Source organism: Pseudophryne corroboree, chromosome 3, assembly GCF_028390025.1.
Source record: "Pseudophryne corroboree isolate aPseCor3 chromosome 3, aPseCor3.hap2, whole genome shotgun sequence".
In the NCBI taxonomy this organism is placed as follows: Eukaryota; Metazoa; Chordata; class Amphibia; order Anura; family Myobatrachidae; genus Pseudophryne; species Pseudophryne corroboree.
In genome coordinates this window covers 707,270,487-707,287,893 of record NC_086446.1, presented here as the reverse complement: position 1 = coordinate 707,287,893, position 17,407 = coordinate 707,270,487, and the positions used below count along the sequence as shown (strand labels likewise).

Genomic DNA, 17,407 nt, shown 5'->3' with positions numbered 1-17,407 from the left:
CAGAATAATAATATATGGGCATAAAATTACTATACAACCATGAGAAAGTAGTTATTGAAGAACAGTGTATCCCAAACTCACATTACTTGTATAAATAACAAGTGCATTCAGTGCATTTATGTTATCCGTGAACATCTTTCAATCCAGTAGTTCTAGAACTTGACAATCTTAAGGGGGTATTCAATTAAACCCTGCTCAATCAATCACCGGCGGCTGCCGTGCCAAGGTAAATCCAATTACCGAGGGTTACCCCATGCGCAAGTTCCCGCAGTCATACTGAACCTTGCAGCTCCATGAACTGTGAGGTAAATTCAGCGGAAAAAAGACAAAACCGGGTTTTACATGCAGGGAAAAAACATTGATTCCGTAGAATCAGTGGGTTTCCGAACATGAATCCTGATTTTTAGGTGCTGGGAAAAAAGGCTAAGTAGTTTAAAAGCATTGGGGATGTTTGATGACATTGAGTCGCGGGATAAACCATGAGGCTAATTGAATACCCCCCTTAATGTTAAATAATTATTTTCCATTATTATCCATAAATCAAATGAGCATTGATTTCTCCCATTATTCTTATTTTCATTGTGAATCTCCATAGAAGCATTTAAGCATTGGAAAACAACGGTATACAAGCAAGTAGCCGTTGAGACATCTGCCTATGTAATTCTGGCTTTGCTTTCTGAAAAAACAACTGCACAGAAAGATGTTGAAGAGAGCGCAGACATCGTCCGTTATCTTCTAACACTGCAAAATCCATGGGGAGGATTCTACTCATCTCAGGTTACACATCTTAGATACAATAAATGCCAAAATATCTTATACTGGTGGTGGCACACATCAGTCTCCATGTTTTACACTGAATTTTCTGTGCTGCCTCTATAAATGTTGTTAAATAGTGAAAAAGGAGAGAACTTATACTACTATAAAGAAGGGTGTATCTTATAGACAATGTTACGGTAAAGAAATAGAATAACTAAAGGTGGGTACACACTGGCCGATATATTTGCTGTTCTATTAAACGGCCGATATATCGCGGGTCCGTCGGCCAGTGTGTACGGGCGATATGTCTGTGAACTCAGTCGTTCACAGACATATTGCGTTGGCACCGCAGCACAGCTGACGGCCAGTATATCTACCGATATATTGGTGCATCGCTGTGTGTGTACGGGTGACCAGCCAGCCGCTCGTACACATGCTGCGGTGGCCGCCACTGATTGACTTCTAAAATGGGCGGGCGTGTGTACACGCCCGTCCAGTTCATGACGTCAGTCCCCGACGGATCGGGTAGTGTGTATGCACAGCACACTGCCCGATCCGTCCATAGATATATCTGCTGATCAATTGATCTGCAGATGTATCTATCAGTGTGTATCCACCTTTACAGTGCTGGTCAATATTTTCTAAAATAAATTCCTTATTTATTCTAATGCAGTTTATTAAACAAAACTATTGCAAATCAAAACAACACAATAAAAAAGCAAAATGAGAAATTAGTAGACATCAGGGGCGCTGGAATGTTTTGAGGTTGGGGGGACGTAGTAAAAATTACATTTTGGCGCTCCCCGCCAAACCTCCCCACTCCCCCAGTGCGGGTGAGCGGCGCTTACCTACTTGCGACTCATGCTGTAAAATCAGTGTGCTGCAGCTGCCTGCTATGCCCCATGTCCTCCTAGCTCGCCCGGCTCATCACATATGTATTACTGGGAGGAGGCGGGGTTGTCCCAGCAGACTCAGCATGGCCATGCTTCCCTCCCAGTAATTCATCAATGAAGAGCCAGCTAGGAGGACATGGGGCATAACAGGCAGCGGCAGCACATTGATTTTACAGGAGGAGTCCCCTGCGGGGATCCGGGGGTAAGCACTCATCCGCGCCTCCATCTTGTTTAGGGGGGAGCTGCCCCCTTGCCCCCCCATTCTGACGCCTATGGTAGACATTTAAGTGCACAGCATACAGTTTTAGTTACTCACGCTATGATTGGCTGATTTCTAGAGTGTGACATATGCAGTAGAGTTGAGAAGCAGCCTTTCCCAGGCAATCTTAGTAACTGTAGGCTCCTGTATCATTGTGCTATACAACATACATTCTAATGAGGAGACTTAATTTGTAGGGTAACATGCATTTCAGCCTGTGTTTTGCATGCACTCTCTCAATCATGATGAGAATTTGACTTACTGTACAATAGCTTTCACTTTAAAATAAAGGGCTTCATACATCAGATGGTCACTTCCCTGTTCTCCAAACTGACCCGATTCACTGATCAAAAAAGCCTATCAGTGGCCATCAATCGATGATCCATTGGAAATCGAGGACATTCTACATATTGATTCTCGATTGACAATCCCAGGCATTTTTGGTTGCATTTGGCAATCAGGAAAATGCAACTTGTTTAAAATTCCCAATCTCCCGACCCAGGGGCAGGTGATATTGGGGTATTGCAACAATACACTGCAGATGTTTGGGGGCATTAAGACTTTGCTTAACATTTCAGATGAATTGTGATAAAATGTAACATAAAATTAACATTAATTCATGTTAAAACAGTCCTAATATACTTATTTATGGTTCTTAGATTATACTATTGTATTTTATATGCCAAGTAAAAATAAGTACAGCAACATTAAAATATCTATATAAACTATCTAATAAAAGGTAATAAAAGGAAAACATTGTTAAAGGCAAATGCTTTAAGAAGGTAACATACTTAAAATTGTAAAATTAACCAAGATCAAAATTCAAATTTAAAGCATATGGTGACAATGTATTTAGAGTATTAGTCTAATAAGCCTAAGGCCAATGCATCTGCTGTTATTGTCAAAGTAATTATCAAATATTAAATTCACAAAAGCATAGTTAATTTCAGATAGGCCTCTTTATCATTAAAAACATATCAATTTGATTTTGTAGGACTCTACAGTAGGTATTCAAGCTCTTGCTAAATATGCCAAGGCCACTCACCACAAGAAGGGAGCCGCAACGGTGACAGTTGAGTCAAAGTCCGGGTTCCACAAAGAAATTCATGTGGACAAAGATAATAGTGATCTTCTGCAGACAGTAGTCCTGCCAGAATTCCCTGGTGAATATACAGTAACTGCCACTGGAAAAGGTTGTGTCTATTTACAAGTAAGTAAAATATTGTCTTTTCTGAGCAAACAAGACTGTATTGGTCATTGGTCATTACCCTTTATTACATGTGTTTTTTTCTTTACAACTGTATATTGTTGTCTTCCCATGAGCATCGAATTTAGTAGATGACATTTAATGACTAGTGTCATCATCATCACTGGTAGCAGCAGCTGCTGTGACAGTACTTGGTTCCTCTTCTGTAAACTGGTCGTTATCCATTTTTTCAATATGCAGATCACTGTGTGGAGTCACAGGGCTTTGAACAAAGTGCACTAGGGTAAAGTGCACCAAACAGTGCAAACAAAACAATTGAAAAAATAAATATATATATATTACTTGCAGCCTGGTTTAAACTGTGTGGAATCGCAGGGCTTATAGATGCATGTGAACACAATGTAATAGGGTAAAGCGCAACAAACAGTGCAAACAATACAATAGAACTATATTTTTTTTTTCTGCTTTTGAACTTGTAGCCTGATTTAAACTGCATGGAATCACAGGGCTTATAGATGTACTTGAACAGAGCGTAATAGGGTAAAGCGCACAAAACATTGCAAACAAAACAATAGAAATATATATATATTTTCTTTTTTTGCTTTTGAACTTGCAGCCCAGTTCAAACAATGACTATACACAGCTCTTTGTGAGCCTGGGCACATCACAGTATATATCAGAGTCCAGTGCAACATACAGCCATGTTCCCCTATATACAGTGACTATACACAGCCCAGCCTAGACACAACACAGTGTGCAGCAGACAATAGTGATTCACGGTAGCAGCAGTAATTTATGCACAGATAGCACTTGAGAAATGGAGCACCGTGATACTCTCAAACACACACAGCCAGACGACCCCTACAGCGCAGCTAACGTTAGCGTGCACTAGACGGAAATGGCACTAGCAGCAGCGGCACCATTTATGGAAACCAAGCCCTGGGAGAATCTGACGTTCAGACTTGTTTTGGATTTCAAAAATGGCATGGAGGTCCGAGCCGGGACTTTTGTTTAAGATAATAACCTAAATTGTTTTTTGTTGTAAGAAAACAATTTAGAATATTATCTTAAACCCTTGTGTCGCCATATAAATAAATTATAATAATAAAAATAGCCATATTACAAATAACAATAATACATACTGTACAGTACTGGTTACATAGCTTAAAATCTTTAAGTTCCCTGTAAAACAAATAGAATTTAATGTTTTGCACCCTACTCTGTAAAAGATTCTTATTTATCTAATTGACCAGGAATCCATATCTGTGGCTAAACGTTTTTTAATATACTCCTTCATTCAGTCTCTCACAATTTTAGAATATTAATTGATATGCATATATTGTAGTTTGCGTTGTAAAAATATTGAGTATATCATTATTAATAATATAATTTAATTATTTATTTTCATTTTTTATGGTATCTTTATATACTGTAGAATAGTTTTATCATTAATACAGATAATTATAAAATTGCATTTTTAAAGATATTATTGTATATATTACTACTTTTCATAACATTATGTGAAATATGTATTATCATTTTAAAAATGTTTTATTTAATATAGATAGATAGATAGATAGATAGATAGATAGATAGATAGACAGATAGATGTTAATTGTGAAAGACTATAAGTATTGGACATATCTTTTTTTTGAGTAACAAGAATAAAATGAACTTCATTTATAAAAATAACAAACTTTGTTGTAAAAATTAAAATTAAAATTAGCTCATTTTCAAAATAAACTAAAAAATGCTGATCAATAACTGAATGTGAAATGAATTAATGGCTAGATTGTTGTTGATACAATATTTATTTGCTTGCAGTCACATCTGCATTATAACAGTCTTCCTGACCATTCGGATGACCACTTTTCCGTCAATGTCAGCACCCAACCAGCCATCTGCACCCATGAAGCACAGACAAACTTTGAACTCCATGTGGATGTGAGGTAAGAATTAGAGATGAGCGCCTGAAATTTTTCGGGTTTTGTGTTTTGGTTTTGGGTTCGGTTCCGCGGCCGTGTTTTGGGTTCGACCGCGTTTTGGCAAAACCTCACCGATTTTTTTTTGTCGGATTCGGGTGTGTTTTGGATTCGGGTGGTTTTTTCAAAAAACCCTAAAAAACATCTTAAAACATTGAATTTGGGGGTCATTTTGATCCCATAGTATTATTAACCTCAATAACCATAATTAACACTCATTTTCAGTCTATTCTAAACACCTTACACCTCACAATATTATTTTTAGTCCTAAAATTTGCACCGAGGTCGCTGGATGACTAAGCTCAGCGACCCTAGTGGCCGACACAAACACCGGGCCCATCTAGGAGTGGCACTGCAGTGTCACGCAGGATGTCCCTTCCAAAAAACCCTCCCCAAACAGCACATGACGCAAAGAAAAAAAGAGGCGCAATGAGGTAGCTGTGTGAGTAAGATTAGCGACCCTAGTGGCCGACACAAACACCGGGCCCATCTAGGAGTGGCACTGCAGTGTCACGCAGGATGTCCCTTCCAAAAAACCCTCCCCAAACAGCACATGACGCAAAGAAAAAAAGAGGCGCAATGAGGTAGCTGACTGTGTGAGAAAGATAAGCGACCCTAGTGGCCGACACAAACACCGGGCCCATCTAGGAGTGGCACTGCAGTGTCACGCAGGATGTCCCTTCCAAAAAACCCTCCCCAAACAGCACATGACGCAAAGAAAAAAAGAGGCGCAATGAGGTAGCTGTGTGAGTAAGATTAGCGACCCTAGTGGCCGACACAAACACCTGGCCCATCTACGAGTGGCACTGCAGTGTCACGCAGGATGTCCCTTCCAAAAAACCCTCCCCAAACAGCACATGACGCAAAGAAAAAAAGAGGCGCAATGAGGTAGCTGACTGTGTGAGAAAGATAAGCGACCCTAGTGGCCGACACAAACACCGGGCCCATCTAGGAGTGGCACTGCAGTGTCACGCAGGATGTCCCTTCCAAAAAACCCTCCCCAAACAGCACATGACGCAAAGAAAAAAAGAGGCGCAATGAGGTAGCTGACTGTGTGAGAAAGATAAGCGACCCTAGTGGCCGACACAAACACCGGGCCCATCTAGGAGTGGCACTGCAGTGTCACGCAGGATGTCCCTTCCAAAAAACCCTCCCCAAACAGCACATGACGCAAAGAAAAATAAAAGAAAAAAGAGGTGCAAGATGGAATTGTCCTTGGGCCCTTCCCACCCACCCTTATGTTGTATAAACAAAACAGGACATGCACACTTTAACCAACCCATCATTTCAGTGACAGGGTCTGCCACACGACTGTGACTGAAATGACGGGTTGGTTTGGACCCCCACCAAAAAAGAAGCAATTAATCTCTCCTTGCACAAACTGGCTCTACAGAGGCAAGATGTCCACCTCATCATCATCCTCCGATATATCACCGTGTACATCCCCCTCCTCACAGATTATCAATTCGTCCCCACTGGAATCCACCATGTCAGCTCCCTGTGTACTTTGTGGAGGCAATTGCTGCTGGTCAATGTCTCCGCGGAGGAATTGATTATAATTCATTTTAATGAACATCATCTTCTCCACATTTTCTGGATGTAACCTCGTACGCCGATTGCTGACAAGGTGAGCACCGGCACTAAACACTCTTTCGGAGTACACACTTGTGGGAGGGCAACTTAGGTAGAATAAAGCCAGTTTGTGCAAGGGCCTCCAAATTGCCTCTTTTTCCTGCCAGTATAAGTACGGACTGTGTGACGTGCCTACTTGGATGCGGTCACTCATATAATCCTCCACCATTCTATCAATGGTGAGAGAATCATATGCAGTGACAGTAGACGACATGTCCGTAATGGTTGTCAGGTCCTTCAGTCCGGACCAGATGTCAGCATCAGCAGTCGCTCCAGACTGCCCTGCATCACCGCCAGCGGGTGGGCTCGGAATTCGGATTTGGGATTTCGAAGAATGCACAGTTCTTTGCTGTGCTGCTTTTGCCAGCTTGAGTCTTTTCATTTTTCTAGCGAGAGGCTGAGTGCTTCCATCCTCATGTGAAGCTGAACCACTAGCCATGAACATAGGCCAGGGCCTCAGCCGTTCCTTGCCACTCCGTGTGGTAAATGGCATATTGGCAAGTTTACGCTTCTCCTCCGACAATTTTATTTTAGGTTTTGGAGTCCTTTTTTTTCTGATATTTGGTGTTTTGGATTTGACATGCTCTGTACTATGACATTGGGCATCGGCCTTGGCAGACGACGTTGCTGGCATTTCATCGTCTCGGCCATGACTAGTGGCAGCAGCTTCAGCACGAGGTGGAAGTGGATCTTGATCTTTCCCTAATTTTGGAACCTCAACTTTTTTGTTCTCCATATTTTATAGGCAGAACTAAAAGGCACCTCAGGTAAACAATGGAGATGGATGGATTGGATACTAGTATACAATTATGGACGGACTGCCACGGTTAGGTGGTATAAAAAAACCACGGTTAGGTGGTATATAATACAATTATGGATGGACGGACTGCCTGCCGAGTTCCGACACAGAGGTAGCCACAGCCGTGAACTACCGCACTGTACACTGGTTGATAAAGAGATAGTAGTATACTCGTAACAACTAGTATGACACTATGACGACGGTATAAAGAATGAAAAAAAAACCACGGTTAGGTGGTATATATTATAATAATAATACAATTATGGATGGACGGACTGCCTGCCGACTGCCGACACAGAGGTAGCCACAGCCGTGAACTACCGCACTGTACACTGGTTGATAAAGAGATAGTAGTATACTCGTAACAACTAGTATGACACTATGACGGTATAAAGAATGAAAAAAAAACCACGGTTAGGTGGTATATATTATAATAATAATACAATTATGGATGGACGGACTGCCTGCCGACTGCCGACACAGAGGTAGCCACAGCCGTGAACTACCGCACTGTACACTGGTTGATAAAGAGATAGTAGTATACTCGTAACAACTAGTATGACACTATGACGACGGTATAAAGAATGAAAAAAAAACCACGGTTAGGTGGTATATATTATAATAATAATACAATTATGGATGGACGGACTGCCTGCCGACTGCCGACACAGAGGTAGCCACAGCCGTGAACTACCGCACTGTACACTGGTTGATAAAGAGATAGTAGTATACTCGTAACAACTAGTATGACACTATGACGACGGTATAAAGAAAGAAAAAAAAAATACCACAGTTAGGTGGTATATATTATAATAATAATACAATTATGGATGGACGGACTGCCTGCCGACTGCCGACACAGAGGTAGCCACAGCCGTGAACTACCGCACTGTACACTGGTTGATAAAGAGATAGTAGTATACTCGTAACAACTAGTATGACACTATGACGGTATAAAGAATGAAAAAAAAACCACGGTTAGGTGGTATATATTATAATAATAATACAATTATGGATGGACGGACTGCCTGCCGACTGCCGACACAGAGGTAGCCACAGCCGTGAACTACCGCACTGTACACTGGTTGATAAAGAGATAGTAGTATACTCGTAACAAGTATGACACTATGACGACGGTATAAAGAAAGAAAAAAAAATACCACGGTTAGGTGGTATATATTGTAATACAATTATGGATGGACGGACTGCCTGCCGAGTTCCGACTGCCGACACAGAGGTAGCCACAGCCGTGAACTACCGCACTGTACTGTGTCTGCTGCTAATATAGACTGGTTGATAAAGAGATAGTATACAATACATACAACAATATACTACTATACTGGTGGTCAGGCACTGGTCACCACTAGTCACACTGGCAGTGGCACTCCTGCAGCAAAAGTGTGCACTGTTTAATTTTAAATTAATATAATATTATGTACTCCTGGGGGCTCCTGCTATAACAACCTGCAGTGCTCCCCAGTCTCCCCCACAATTATTATAAGCTTTGCCTTTTATACATTGATGTGCAGCACACTGGGCTGAGCTGAGTGCACACAGACTGAGTCACACTGTGTGACTGGCTGCTGCTGTGTATCGTTTTTTTTCAGGCAGAGAACGGATATAGCAGAGAACGGATATATTATATTAAAATAAATAAAAGTTAACTAACAACAACTGCACTGGTCACTGTGGTAAACTCTGTCTGACTCTGCACAATCTCTCTCTCTCTTCTAATCTAATTTCTAATGGAGAGGACGCCAGCCACGTCCTCTCCCTATCAATCTCAATGCACGTGTGAAAATGGCGGCGACGCGCGGCTCCTTATATAGAATCCGAGTCTCGCGAGAATCCGACAGCGTCATGATGACGTTCGGGCGCGCTCGGGTTAACCGAGCAAGGCGGGAGGATCCGAGTCTGCTCGGACCCGTGAAAAAAACATGAAGTTCGTGCGGGTTCGGTTTCAGAGAAACCGAACCCGCTCATCTCTAGTAAGAATAACATTGTAAAGCCCAATCCATTGTCACATCTACTTTTACTTCAATATACTGTATTGGGCAATCCCCTGAGAAATAAATCTCAGAGACAATTTATTGACATTATAACAATATGTGATTGAATGTGAGCTACTGTCTTCAAACTAAAGTACAGTGCCAGAAATTATATTTTCTTTAGTATTTCCCAACCCAGTAATGTACTGTACAGTGTATTACAGCACTGAACATTTTTTTCTGAAGTGGTTGATCTTACTACAGTATTTAATAGATTGCAATCGTGATGTCATGCCACATGGTACAGTATATTAAGGCTATCTGTATGTGGACACATCTGTTCCACCTGGACTTGTTATACATGCCATGAGTTAAATGCATGTACTTGATGACACTGTGGTGCTCAGAGAAATTAATCTTTTCCGATTCGCCCGCACCTCTTAGCTGCTTCAAAGCATTTTTAGGTATTCTCCATGAATGTAATTATGTCCATGTAGCATATTAATCATGTCCCTCACGCAACAATAGTCACAGTTTTGGCACAGTGCACCATATCTGTGTGGGAAGTGATCCCAGTCAACATCACCAAGTTTACTCTGGAGACTCCCCATATTTACCTGCATAAGTCTGTTTGGCTAATTTGGTGGTTTGGTTCCTTTGTTGCTTGCACCAGAAAGTGAGCCCAAACTCATGCCCTAAAAAAAGCTGATGCTCACTAGTATCATATGTGCTAGAAACCTCAGCAATCCTCAATGGTGGCTAGCAGAGGGGTCCAGTGGGAAAAAGCTCTGGCTACAAAATGCATTGGAAGGATCAAAAACTGTAAAGGTCCAGGAGAGGGGGCAGCGGCAGGAGGGTGCTGTCAGAAACCTGCTCCACAGATTTGGCTAGTTTGTTGGCCACAGCCCACCTCTGCATAATGAGTTTAATGGCCATTATTGAGCAATAGGAGCCAGTGCTGGAAGTCGGAAGTGCAGGACAGGGTTGCCAAAAGAATGCTCAGAGAGCCTGTTTGGTTGGGGACTAGTATTGCTCCATTGAATCCAACTGGAAGTATGTTCAGTGCTGTGGGTTCATGCACCAACTATTATGAAATAGAGAAATGGAGAGCATTTCTGAAGGCCCAAAACTGATTGCAGGGAGCAGGGACCTCTGACAAATCTCTGGCTATGGGATCTTTAGTTGGAGCAGGCTGCAACCCCTGACACAGCTTTAAATGAGAGATGCCCAAAGAAGAGTGGGGGGCATGAGTAGTTAGTGAGGTGCCAGGGAAGAGGCACAAACCCTTTTGGCAGAGTCATAATAGGACAGGGAGCGTAAACTAAAAAGGGAGGTGCAGGAAATTTTTAAAAGGGGGAAAGAAAAAAAGAGAAAAGTGGAAACAGAAGACAGAGCAGGGAAAGATGGAAAACAACGTTACAATCAAAGGAAGAAGCAGTGAGCTACAGGAGGAAAACAAAAAGAAAAAATGGGCAAATAAGAAACAAGTAAATTATCTACTTAGCCTGGCAGAGAGCAGGAACTTTAATCTGCAAAAAGGAAGATCCCTCAGCTAGTTTATGTAAACTAATAGACTAAGTAAAAAACTTAAACCCTCACATATAATAAGGAAACCCTTCTCTAGAACTCTATATGTCCATCAAACAGCAAGTCCATAACCCAAACCAATAGATACCCAATCTATGCCGTACCCACAACCTGACTGCTTATGTGCCATCAGACTTATTCATCCTTCCATTAGATTAAAAATTAGCCTCATAATTATTAAGTGTATAATTTGTTGCCTTTCCTTACGTTGAATGGGCAGATACTGTAGCTCAAACTGCGTGCTCACAACTACCTCTTTCTTCTGTGTGTTTTCTTATAGTATTACCTAAACAACGTGCATTTTCAGTCTTTTCAGTACAGCAGATAAACACAAAAGGAACTGGAAAAATTGGTGTCATGGATAGTGCAAAGAGGGAACATGAGGGTAGAGGGCCTTGCCTGTAAAAGGCTTATGTACTAAAGGGAAGGGTAAACAGTTGCAAAGTAAACTGGGAAGGATACATGATGGAGTGGTAGAGGAGAACAATGACGAGTTATCAAGAGGGAGTATGCTTTAATAATAACTAGTTTGACTGGCTGAAGTAGTGTGTTTCTTAGGATGGGGTTATTTTGAGCAAAATCTTGGAGGTAAGCATGAAGAGAAGAGCCAGGTTGGAGAAAAGATGATGGAAGAGCTTCATGGGCAGGAAGGAGTATGGACATAGATGTGGTGAGAGATGAAGGTAGGGGAGGAGTGGTTTAAGGCTTTGTATGTAAGGGTTACATTTAACTGGAGTCTGAGTGTCAGACTTTGAGAATCTGTTGGACCCTGTACCAGGAAATGGATGCAGAAGCCTTGGAGTAAAGCAAGGAGGTTTACTGTAACTTACAGGATATGATAGAAGAATCACAAATAATAGTCTTAAAAGATTTCTTGACCACAGGTATGTGGCTGAAAAGCTAGATAGCCGGAACACGGCTTAATGCTTGAACACAGATTTCAGTATAGCTGGGTAGCTGAATAGCTGAGATAGCCGGGACAGGTTAGATACTTAAGCACTGGTGCACAGCAAAGCAGGACAGCTAGATAGATGAGGCAGCCGGGACATGGCTTGATGCTTGACCACAGGTGTACAGCAGAGCTGGATAGCTGAGACAGCTAGGGCACAGCTTGATGGTTGACCACAGGTGCACAGTAGAGCAGTGTCCCGGCTATAGCTGGATAGCTGAGATAGCCGGGACACGGCTTTGAGACACCATGCCCCTGGTTAGTAAAATGAGATGAGCAGCAGGATTATTTAAGTGGGGAGAGGTGCAACTGAGGAAAACCAGAGAGAAGGCGGTTACAATAGTCCAAGCAGGAAATTACGTCTAATCTGTGTTCCTTTCTTAATGTCCACTATTGATGATTGACCATGTTTGGTACATTATGCTCCTGAACCTAGTGCTCACTCATTTTTATCTTCCATTCTGTTGTAGATACACTGGAAAGCGACCTGAGACTAACATGGCAATGGTTGTGGTGGAGTTTCTGTCAGGATTTGTTCCTGATAAAAAGAGTATTAAAAAGGTAGGAAACATAATTCAATCAACTATTTATATAGCTTGATTATGACTGGCATTTTATTGCAAAAAAGCCCCCTCTCCAAAGTACTACCACCACTAGCCTAGGCTGGTAACTGCAAAATACAAGCGGGTGGGGGCAAAAATGCAGTGCACTCTCCCCAAAAAGACACTTATAGCACTAGGCTATGACAGTCTGGACTGGAGACTCTGTAACAGAGAAATATGTACTCGTTGGTGTAACTAGAGGAGTGCAGTCTGCACTGGGTGACACCATCCAAGGTCTATAGGCATTTCTTTAATGGGTGCAGTGTACACAGGCCCCTTGGTCCAAGAGGGGCCCACGCCGTGCACACTGCACCCATTTTAATAATTACCTCTCCAGAGTACATCATTGGGTGCTGCAGTCACGGCAAAAATCACAGCCAAAATGGCCACCACGCATGCGCAGTAGCCAATTTGGTCTCCGGAACATGGTGGGCACCATGTTTCCAGTGACCTGCGCATGCGCAGTAGACTCCGGCACAATGCCAGTGACTACTGTGATGTACAGAGGAGGGGGCCCACCCAGAGGATGCACACGAGCTCCATACTCTGTTAAAACACCCCTGCCAAGGTCTCAGCGCGGGGAGAGTTTCTGGGGTCAGTGTAGCATCTCTGAGTGTTGAAGATGGGGCATTTCATGAAGTCTTGCCCTCTTCTCCGTGAAGCCATGCCCCCTTTTCACGTGTACATGCTAAGAGTCCTGATTTGCACTGGATGACACCAACCATAGTGACGCCATTGGTCCCACTGTCATAATGACAACCACCTACAATTTCTGTTCTGTTAGTGCCCCAGCAAAAATGGAAGCACTCCATGCAATAGGAAAACCTGTTGTTCTCTGTTTATTTTTTTATTACTTGAACCTTTTATCGGAATGAGTACCCTACATTATCCAAATATCTAATCAACATTGATTTATACAGTATATCGAGTATACTACAGGTTTTTGAACTTTATAATTCATTGATACCAGTGCAAAAGTTAGCCCCAACCACTATATGTATGTGGACAATTGTTTGCCCTCCATACAGAGCTTCCATACATTTGTATTTAACTTTAACCCAGTGCTGTCATTAAATTGGTTTTAAATATATATAGTGCTTTAAAAAGTACTAAATCTATACCCTATCAATTGTACTGCTAAATTGTAGACTTATCCTTATTATAACTAACATCACTCAACATAAATTTAATACCAAGCTATTAGTATTTCTGATAGAGTTATGATCCAATTTTAATTGTACAAGAAGGTTATTATGAAGATATATATATATATATATATATATATATATATATATATAGTTTATGGAATGTAGTTACAATGCCGTCGGACGGGGTCCCGGCGGTCGAAATACCAATGACAGAATCCTGACCGGGGATATTGTACCAGCATCAAAATACAGATGGAGCTCAGGATCCCGGCGTCAAAGTACCAACAGCCGGAATCCCTTGTGTCCTGCTGCGGGAAGGGGGGAGGGGGTTAAGTTTAGGCATTAGAAGGGGGGATAGGGTGTAGGGATGGGAAATGTATGGTTATGTGGGTACTGTTATGTCTGTTTCTCATACTCCCTCTCCAACTCCATTAAATAGAGATATCATAATCCCTCTGTTGCTCAATATTCATGTTATTCCACTTCTTTACATACTATGTCATGGATAGATTTGGTTTTAATTTTGCCAGAATTGTCTTCGGATATAGTGGAGGTTGCCTATTTGTCTAGAGGAATTTCAGATCACTCTCCTATGCTTCTTACGTTATAAACGCTCCAGGCCAAGGGAAAAAGATTTTGGAAACTTAATTCTTTCTGGTTGACCTTAATGCCTACTCACTCAGACTTAATTGCTGATTGGAAGAGGTTTCAGTCTGATAACTCTTCGCATCCAGACCTTTTAATTAGACATGACGCTTTTAAGGCCTATATTAGGGGTGCCTTCATTAAATGTATTTCTGATATTAAATTGTTTAATAGGAAGGAGGAATCTCGTCTTGAAAGATTATGTCAGCAATTGGAGGCTCAGTATCTCCTCTCTCATTCATGTATTGATAGGGGACTGTGGCTGGATGTGCAGAGTGAGTGGACAGAAAAACTTTTTGAAAAATCCAGACATAGGTTGCTATTTTCTAAACATGAGCAATATTTCCAGGCTGAAGTAGGAGGCAGTTACTTAGCTTATATGGCAAGGGAAGAGTCTACTGCTAATATAGTCCAGAGCATGCAAAATTCCCAAGGACGGTTGTGTTATTCTGGGAGGAGATTTCAGAGGTGTTTCATAGTTACTACTCTTGTCTGTACACTTTCCAGGTTGCATATATGAACGAGCAACTTCAGAATTATTTGGACCAAATTGCATTGCCACATTTGCCTCAAGAAGCTGTAAATATTCTCGATGCTCCATTTACATTGGAGGAGGTTGCGGCAGCAATTTCCTTGTTTCCAGCCTCTAAAGGTCCTGGATGCGATGGAATTCCTGTGGAAGTGTACAGAAAATTTAAGGACTTTTTTGTTCCTTATTTGTTAGATATGTTTAACTCCTTATATGAGCAAGGATCAAATTCTCCTTCTATGTGTGAAGCAATTATTGTTGTGTTAGCTAAGACGGGAAAGGATCCCACTCTGCCGGAGTCATATCGGCCTATTTCACTTTTGACCACGGATATCAAAGTATTGGCTAAAATTATAGCACTCAGATTAAATAAAGTCATTTACTTCAATTCTGATTGACATGAAGTGGCCGTTTCTGGGTGGCAACTGACCGTTTTCAGGGAGTGTTTGGAGAAACACAGGCGTGCCAGGGAAAACACAGGCGTGGCTGGGCGAACGCTGGGCGGGTGTGTGATGTCAAATCCGGAACTGAATAGTCTGAAGTGATCGCAAGCGCTGAGTAGGTTTTGAGCTACTCTGAAATGACACAAAAAATGTTTGTGCGATAAAATATTCTGCGATAAAAATGTTTGCACTTCTGCTAAGCTAAAATACACTCCCAGTGGGTGGCGGCATAGCGTTTGCACGGCTGGTAAAAACTGCTAGCTCGTTAATGACCCCCTTTGTGTCTCCAAATATTGCTCCCATAACAGCGGGTTTTAAGATGAAATGTCATGTGTGAAAAAAACTGCCACTACAGTATCTGTCTTAGGCCGTATCAATTTTTATACGTTCTGCAGCACTCTCCAGTATATATTCCCAAAACAGTATTCTCTACTATTGAGAGTATTGTATATTTATCATCATTCGTATGGGGAAATAGGCTGGCAAGAATCTCTATTAAAACTTACTACAAATCCAAAACATCTGGAGGACTTGGTCTTCCCAATCTTAGGGTCTATTATATTGCGGCTCAACTGGCGCATTTAGTTCATTGGGTAAAGGACACTGCTGATTTGACTTTGGTGAGCTCTCTGGGTGAGCAGGTGGGGCCCTTCTTCTCTTCTTTATTTTTTCTACTTTCTGGAATGTCTGTCTCTGGTCTGTCTCATTTGCTTCAGCAAGCTCTATTAATTTGGCGATATGCTCATACTTTTTTGAGTGGTCTGGTTATGATGCGGATTCCCCCCTGTGGCACAATACTTCATATTCCAAACTGCTTAAAATTTCTACAGACAATGTATGGTTGTTGAAGGGCGTTAATACTTTAGGTCAATTAAAAAAAGTGAAGGAACGTTTAAATCATTTCATCAGCTACAGTGAGTTTAGTTTTCCTAATAATGCATTTTTTCGTTATGTACAACTAAAGGTGGGTACATACTAATAGATATATCTGCAGATCAATTGATCTGCAGATATATCTATGGACGGATCGGGCAGTGTGTTGAGCATACACACTGCCCGATCCGTCGGGGACTGACGTCATGAACTGGGAGGGCGTGTACACACACCCGCCCAGTTCAGCTGTCAATCACCGCCGGCCGCCGCAGCATGTGTACGGCGGTCGGCCGACCGCCGTACACACACAGCGATGCACCAATATATCATTAGATATATTGGCCGTCGGCTGTGCTGTGGGGACGACGCGATACATCTGTGAACGACGGAGTTCATAGACGTATCGGCTGTACATACTGGCCGACGGTCCCGCGATATATCGGCCGTTCAAGAGAATGGCTCATATATCGGCCAGTGTGTACGGGCCTTAAGACGAGCGATCCAATCTCAGTTTATATGCACTGACCCTGTGCTGATACCCTCACCCGTTAAATCAATATTAGTGAGTTTGGGTTCCAGAGGTCATGTTTCTAGTATCTATGCCCAGATTAACGATAATTTGTTTCCGAACCGGAATGATCCTCTGAAATTGAAATGGAAAACTGATATAGGCCCGTTATCAAACGAGCCCTGGATTCAGATTTTAGGATCCCTTAGGTATATTACTCCTTGTGTCCGTTATCAGCAAGTATATTTCTATATTTTACATAGAGTATATCATACACCTGTGTCTATGTCAAGGGCCAGTCTTCGAGATCATTTCTTCTGGCCTAGGTGCCGATTGGAAAATGCTGGATTTTGGCATTTATTGTGGGAATGCCCCATAGTACTCTCCCTTTGGGAGGAAGTATGGAGAGATGTCTTGCAGACGGCTCCCTCTTTGCCTAGTTTTAATACAAGAATATGTATGTTTGGTTTAGATCTTGAGGAGACACATTCCTTAGTGCTCTACCAGTATGTCCTTTGTCTCACTACATTAGCCAAGGTCATAATAGCGCGAGTATGGTGTTCAAATATTCCCCGGTGATATATAAATCGAGGGCTTTGGTGGATAA

The 17,407-nt window shown here is 41.9% G+C and overlaps 1 protein-coding gene across 1 annotated transcript in view; it reads left to right on the top strand.

Annotated features, from left to right (window-relative positions):
* The window catches only part of LOC135056655 (alpha-2-macroglobulin-like), a 234,536-nt gene that overhangs the window by 205,899 nt on the left and 11,230 nt on the right, over positions 1 to 17,407 (top strand). Inside the window, exons 29-32 of the mRNA XM_063962101.1 lie at positions 596 to 777; positions 2,903 to 3,118; positions 4,940 to 5,064; positions 12,523 to 12,613. Of these exons, the coding sequence (XP_063818171.1) occupies positions 596 to 777; positions 2,903 to 3,118; positions 4,940 to 5,064; positions 12,523 to 12,613 (614 nt within the window). The remainder of the gene's footprint in view (positions 1 to 595; positions 778 to 2,902; positions 3,119 to 4,939; positions 5,065 to 12,522; positions 12,614 to 17,407) is intronic.